Source organism: Xiphophorus couchianus, chromosome 24 (assembly GCF_001444195.1).
Source record: "Xiphophorus couchianus chromosome 24, X_couchianus-1.0, whole genome shotgun sequence".
In the NCBI taxonomy this organism is placed as follows: domain Eukaryota; kingdom Metazoa; phylum Chordata; class Actinopteri; order Cyprinodontiformes; family Poeciliidae; genus Xiphophorus; species Xiphophorus couchianus.
Window position 1 is genome coordinate 9,778,114 of NC_040251.1, and position 6,916 is coordinate 9,785,029.

Below are 6,916 nucleotides of genomic sequence, written 5' to 3' on the forward strand. Positions count from 1 at the left end.
CTGATTATTAGTGTACTTGTCATTTCCTGGCTGACAAACACCCAACCTGAAAATTTCAAAACCCCTGGGGCATTCTGACAGAGGCGAAGCTGCCATCCATGAGAACTGGATCAAAAATTAAAACCTCTGCCTCAATGTTGTCAGAGATAAGGGTTTTTGAGTAAAAAATTTGTTATTAAGGATCAGTTGCCACGGAGCTTTCAGGGCACATTAAAACATAAAAGTGCATAGTCCGTTTTTATCAAACTACACTTTGTTTGCTTAGAAAGTCCGGTTCATTTGGGGAGGTGTGACTGTGTAGTCAAACTTTGCTCACCAAAAAAAAAACTCTGCTAGGTCTTTGTTCAGTTGAACTGAACTCTGGTGCTGTTCAAATGCAAATGTGAATGCCAAGCAGATCAGAGGCCGTTCCAAAACCTGGAAGCAGATTGTAGTGCAAGGGATTGAATACAACCAAAAAAAAACAAACAAAAAACCCCACCACTGTCTAGCATTATTGGTAGAAATACCAAAAGACAAATTATTCAACCACTAAGATCTGACACTCCATTTTTTTTTTACATTTCTCAAAGATGGAAGTTGCAATCAGTGTCTTCTTCAGAGGTTTTCGTGTTGATTCCTTCGGTGTTCCTTGATGCAGCGCCACCACAGTCAAGTGAATGAACAGGTTTTTAAAGGATTTGGTTTGTTTGATAGTATAATTTGAAAGTGAACCAAACCAGCTATAAATATAATTAATGTTGCCATTTTCATCCCCAATCGATCCAAATATTCCCTGAAAGTCAGTACTTTCAGTAGTTATAATAAAACTGAAATGTTGTGGCTTATAATAGTAGTTATATATTTACAGACACATGTAGAAATACACTCCCACAATGTATTGAGTTGTGCACTTCCCCTGTCCAAAACAGAGAGCACAACAGGTAGCACACAGCGCTGCATTGTTATTTTCCATTCCCACCATCCTTTTATTTTTTGCTTATTGCATCTTTGAACTGTTCTGTATTCAGCCAACGATGCATTCACTGTGTAATTATCTCCAGAGCTCATAAGTTAAATTATGTACAATCATAAAAGGCCTGACGCCACAGACGAGGACCCATATGTTTTCTGTAACAATATTTAATACAGACGCCCACAAACTGCCCTGTTATGGTCTGAATGTTTCTTGATCATATTTTCAAGGCTGTGTTAGTCTTGCTTTTTGTCTGGTAGTGTTTGTTGACCTCAGCTGCTTTGTTCCCTCCAGGCAAGATTCCATTATTCTCCCCAGCCCAAATCCTGCACATCAATGTTCTAAAGTAATTTTCAATCATTGTTTTGTTACTTGTCATCATTTCAGAATCTGCAACAGCCAAACCTCGCATTAGTAAAATTGCAGTAGAATGCAAAGTGCAGGGGACTCATGTTACTCTGTTTCTGTCAGATTTTTCAGGAGGTGATTATCGGTAATCTTGTCAAAACAATCAAATCTATATTATTTTTAAATTCATTACCGTTCATTATTAGTGATACCTGTCAGTTGTATCTGTTGCCATGGAAACATCCAAATTGTAACAGGGCAGTTGTGCATTTAGCATTTTCTATTGTTTCTGGTAAAAAGAAAAATTGCACTCAATGGTTGTTCTAGCTATACATCGTCTTTAAGTTTTATCAATTAATGGTGTCTTTGCTCTTTATATCGTATTTTCCTCATGCACTAACGAAGAAGCTGTGAGATAAAACGAGAAGACGTTTTAGAGAAAGTCACTTGTGACATTTGCTCCATGTTATTGAGAAATTCAGAGTCATTCTGCTGGTGAAAAAGAGACAAATTAGTCTGACTTATTTCTTTTTTTTTTCCATTAAGGAAGATAGAAGAGCTGCACATGTTGAACTTTATAGTCGTAACTCTGATATGTTTTGTTATAGTTATTCTATAATTGAAGAAATGTTACACAATAACATTTTCAGGAAGTGTGAGCCACAGAGGGTTCGATTTAGGAGAGCTGCACAATGTTGAAAATTATCAGGGACTCAAATCAACTCCTCACAGAATCTAGTGCTCAGACTATCCTTGACCATCCTGCTGGTTCAGGTGGATGGTCATATCTTGTTTGGTATGAAATGGTGCCATATTGTCTTCATTTTCAGTTTATTGATGGGACAGAGATGTCTAAAGCTTGGGATATTGTTCAAAATCTAACCCTGCTTTAAAATGCCATCCCTGAACTTTAATACTAATAGAAACTACTCACACTGTCATATCTTGTCTATAGACAAAATAGTATACTATTCTTTTCACAGGTTATATATTTTCTGTTAGCTTGTTCTAAATTAAATGTAGGCAAGTCAAAAGCTTTAAATTTATTGTGGTGAAACCATTATTTTGTTGGCCTACTTGATTAATGATGCCAAAAAAAATGAAATCTCTTTTAACCTTTGTAGCAGATATCTGAAGGTTTTGAATGAAAATTGGCAAGTATTCATGATTTCAACCACCTTTACAAATACCATGATGCTGTGAATTCAGTTGTCTTACTTGAAGGAGCAAATTGCTTGTGTACTTGCAGTTGTAAATAATCAGTCCCTGTTTTCAAGGATACTTCATATGTGCAAGACTTGGTGGTGTTTTTTCATGCAGGTTGCTTCTAAGCTCTGGCCGGCTTATGGCTGCTGCTCAGCCTTATTCTCCAAGCAATCCACATTCCATGTCCCTTAAGTTGGCCAACTTGGTCAGCTAGCTCACTACTCAGAAGTTGCTCATGCAACTCCTTACTATAACAAGCAGTCTATTGTCTTTTTTCAAAACCAACAACAGAACCACATTTGTTTATCCAGGAGCAATTTCTGCCCTATCCTGCTACATCCATGCCCATCCATTAATTGTGTACAGCTGCTAATCCTTGGAGGGCCGCAGCAAAGACACAATCTCTAATGGTCATCAGGCTAAAGGCAGTTTACACTCTGGACAGGTCACCAGTCTATCACATAGCAACAAGAAAACACAGAGGAAAATCATAGGGATTAATAACCCAAAAAGTTATGTATTTGAAATGTGGGAGGAGTCTGGAGTACCTGGGGAAAACCCATTCATGCACAGGGAGAAAATGCAAACTTCATCCGTTGTGCGTCAAGGCAGCAGTTCTACCTTCTGTGCCACCATGCTGTGATTATCGGAGTTCAAATATTTCAGTTGCATTAGTAGTTTTTTTTTTTTTTTGTCAAATCAGACAATAAGGTCAACTGAGAAAGTTATCTTTTTACTTTAACAAACTGTATTCATCTAAACCTTTTCCTAGATGAATCATGATGATTATGATTGCAATACTATATGTTTTATGTCTACTCTTAACAACACCAAAACATATGTGATAATACTACCACCAATAAATGAAAATCAGCACATCTGAAGTCTTTAGCATTTTATTACATTAATTTATTGAGTTTAATTAAGTTTTCCACAGAACATGGGAATTAATTACTTTGTGGCAAATTTATCAAACTGAGCTTAATCAAACCAACAATGATGTGCTTTTAATTTCCCTCCGTTTCTTTAATTTTGCCAAAGCTTTTAGATTGATCCGATGGGATTTAATTCAGACTGAGATGAAAACGGGAAAGGAAGATTTAAGGGGATTTGTTCTCACCAAAAGAGATTTCAGTGATGGCGAGGTTGGAGGTCCAGGATTTAGAACTTGCATGGTGGTTGTGAGTTGGTTCCAAAAACTTCCTGTACAACTCGACCTTCCAGCCTTTATAGATTCATGAGACAGTGCTATTGATTTAAGCAGGTGTAAAGGCCCCTCTCCTGCCAACGAAAATTAAATCATGTCCAAGGGCCACCAGATTATTGCACAAGACACCAACAGCCTAGGACACCTTTATGTCAGACAGGCTGACAGTATTCATTTTATTTTAACCTTTAACGGCAGAAAAGAAACAGCCAAAACTTTCCCAGAATTTGTTTTCTCACAAAGACTTGTACAGGTTCATAAATCAATCACCCAGATTGTCATCTGAGATTTCATTTAGTTTATTAGAACAATTCAAAAACTCATGTTATGTAGCATCATTACACATAAAATGTAGGACTTTAAGTTTATTTCATTTAATGTTGCTCAGAATAGCTTAGAGCTAACGAAGACCAAGTTTTTCAAATATCCAGTAGACAGTCAGTGACAAGGAAGATCACCCACAAAAGTGGTGCATCCTAGCAAAAATAGTTTAGTGTAAGGAAAAACAGTGATTCAAATTTGTTATTGAGTGGATTAAAAGAAAATAAGTGAAATGTAAAAATTATAGTTCCACTGTGCTTGATTAGCAACTGAATTCACCTGACATAAACTCTTGAGGCAATGTATAAGCTAAGCTCCAGAGGAAAATACTAGACCCAACATAACATCATCTTTGTGCCACACCCTAGTTATGTGGCATTCATACAAAAGGAGCTGCTAAATACTGAGTACATATACCTTACAATATGTACAATGAGGCAGGCTGACATTTATGTATTTAAAAAAAAATCACTATTTATGGACCAGTTTAATATTCAAATTTTCAAAGAAACATTATTGCTAGTTTTCATTTAAAGATTTCATATAATCATCAAACTTAACAGAAATAGACACTTGTAATCACTCTGAATTATATGAGTTTCACTAGTTTTCAGTGATGTTCTGTTTTACTGAGATGCACCTGTATTATGATTATGATTATTTTAGGCTGGGGATTGTCTATTAAAACCTCAATCGTGCAATGTATTTACATTCTGCTCAGTTTCCCCTCTCAATTTATTCGGGATCTGTGCTCATCCTCCCAAAGAAACCCAGTGATTGAGTTCTTTACTCTGTTGACTAAGCTAATTAAGTTTATAAAAAAAGTCTATGTTTCTTAATCAAATCATTGCTGTAAATAATTTCAATCAAACTTTTAACACACTTCCACAAATTGATATCAACTCAATTTAGCTGTGTGGTTTAGTATACACATTGCTCAGTGCTTTCAACAATCATTGGTCGTAAGTCGTCTAAGGTCTTCATGTTGTGTGTGTGTGTGTGTATGGTGAGCATGCTCAGACCAATTTCAATCCCTTTCATGAACGACTGATTATCAGAATCTGTAGCCTAAGTCCAGGCACAGCAGCAGCATTAAATTCTTCAGTGCAAGCGGAAGACGAGGGGAAAGAGTCGGCATGGCCCACAAAAGCGACTGTAAGTTAGAATCTTTTCAGCACTTTTGTAGTTTTTTTTTTTGCTAGAGGAGTTGATTATAATTGAGATTCAGATTCTAATATGAGAGAAAAAGAGAGAATGAGTGTCACCAATTAAATGCCTAGATGACATATAACACCACTCAGTGAAACCGGAAACCTTTTGTTTGTTGCCTCAAGATTTCACCTTGATTGGATTTTTATCAGCAGTGCATTTGAGACCTAATTGTATTCCATCACACAATGACTCATGCTTGGAATGTGAAAATGAAATAATAGGCTAATAATTTCAATTGTGAGTTTCACCTCAGGTTGTCATGCAAATGGAGGTTTTGTATCAAAGCTCAAAGGCATTAATTACAATGAAAACGGTAAGATTCTGTAAGAGGTATATTGATGGCTGTATTTTTTAAAAGCATTAGGTAAGCTTACTGAGCCTATTATGAAATCCATCAGGAATTTATTATTGCGACAACAGGCAGATTAGTCTCACTGAAAACTCTTTTCCTTTCCCCTCCCTTTCTTTTTTCAGTCCAGTTCTCCATCAGGGAATACAAACTCTCAGATCAAGATGTGGTCATGTCACTCTTTCACGATGGGATACTTGAACATGTTTACCCAGCGTTTTTCAAGGCAATAAGCAATCCAGACCATGTCGGGATTGCTCTCAGTATTTCCATGGCTGGCTACGTCCTTGGAGGTAGCTCCTATTTCCAAGCATTGCTCTTTGGGACCCTTTGGGCTGGCTTTATTTATTACTGCTGCCATGACATCTACGATAGCTACATGATGGGGAGGCTAAACACAGACATGGCCGACATTCAAGCAAGCTACCTGGAAATCCCAGACAATGGCTTTTGGGTGGCAGAGGCAGACATCAACGGTCAGGTCAAGGTGGTGGGAATGGTGGCGGTGATGGGTCAAAGGGGGGTGGAAGAAGGGGAAAGGTTTGACGACTTGAACGGTGGAGTGAGCGGCACAGAGTTTGCTCAAGACGCAGGAGACAGAAGTTACGCCCGGATGACTCATGTGGTCGTGGCATTCGCATGGCGCCGCAGAAACCTGGGCTCGCAGCTCACACGGAAGGCTCTGGATTTCTGCAAGGATCGAGGCTTCTCCCGCTTCGTTATGGCTCTTAGCTCGCCACAGACCTCGGCCATTTCTATGTGTCAAAAACTAGGCTTTGTTCAAACGTCATCCTACCATAACACCCATGCTAATCCCTGGTTCTCCAAATTAGCAAGAATAAATGTGATTGAAATGGAGAAGTTAATTTAAGAAAAATGGACACTAGTTTGACCTCAACACCTGAGACTGAGCAAATAGTTCAGTAAAGCAAGAATACTCCAACTAATTTATGTTTATTGTCATTTTTAATTCAAACCATTTTCTGTATGCGCTAGCTAGGTGCACTTGTTAGCTTGCTCATCTCATAGTTTCGATGAGAAGAATAAATATTAAATTTTCTCTACAAAGCGGCATCAATATTCACAGTTTCTTTGTAGTTTTGTTTACTGTGATACACTATGCATACACCTGCTCTCATTACAGTCCATTGCCCACAAACCTTCAGAACAATGAGACAATTAGTCAACTCTTTCGCTTGGTCGAATTAGCTTATTGTTTGCAAATGGAAAAAAAATTAAATAAATGTATATGAAGCATTGTAAAAGTGATTATGGAACATAAACATAATCAGAATTAATTAGCTATTCTTTAGTTGTC

At 37.5% G+C, this 6,916-nt stretch overlaps 1 protein-coding gene across 1 annotated transcript; it reads left to right on the forward strand.

Moving 5' to 3' along the window:
* The first annotated feature begins 3,540 nt into the window (after positions 1–3,540).
* On the forward strand, positions 3,541–6,582 carry LOC114140321 (N-acetyltransferase family 8 member 3). Its single transcript, XM_028010094.1, has one exon. The coding sequence runs from the start codon at positions 5,771–5,773 to the stop codon at positions 6,467–6,469; it is 699 nt and encodes a 232-aa protein (XP_027865895.1). The 5' UTR covers positions 3,541–5,770; the 3' UTR covers positions 6,470–6,582.
* Positions 6,583–6,916: the final 334 nt, after the last annotated feature.

What these genes read in the sequence shown, in the direction of transcription:
- LOC114140321 (XM_028010094.1), top strand. Translation starts at nt 5,771, where the DNA reads ATGTCACTCTTTCACGATGGGATACTTGAACATGTTTACCCAGCGTTT.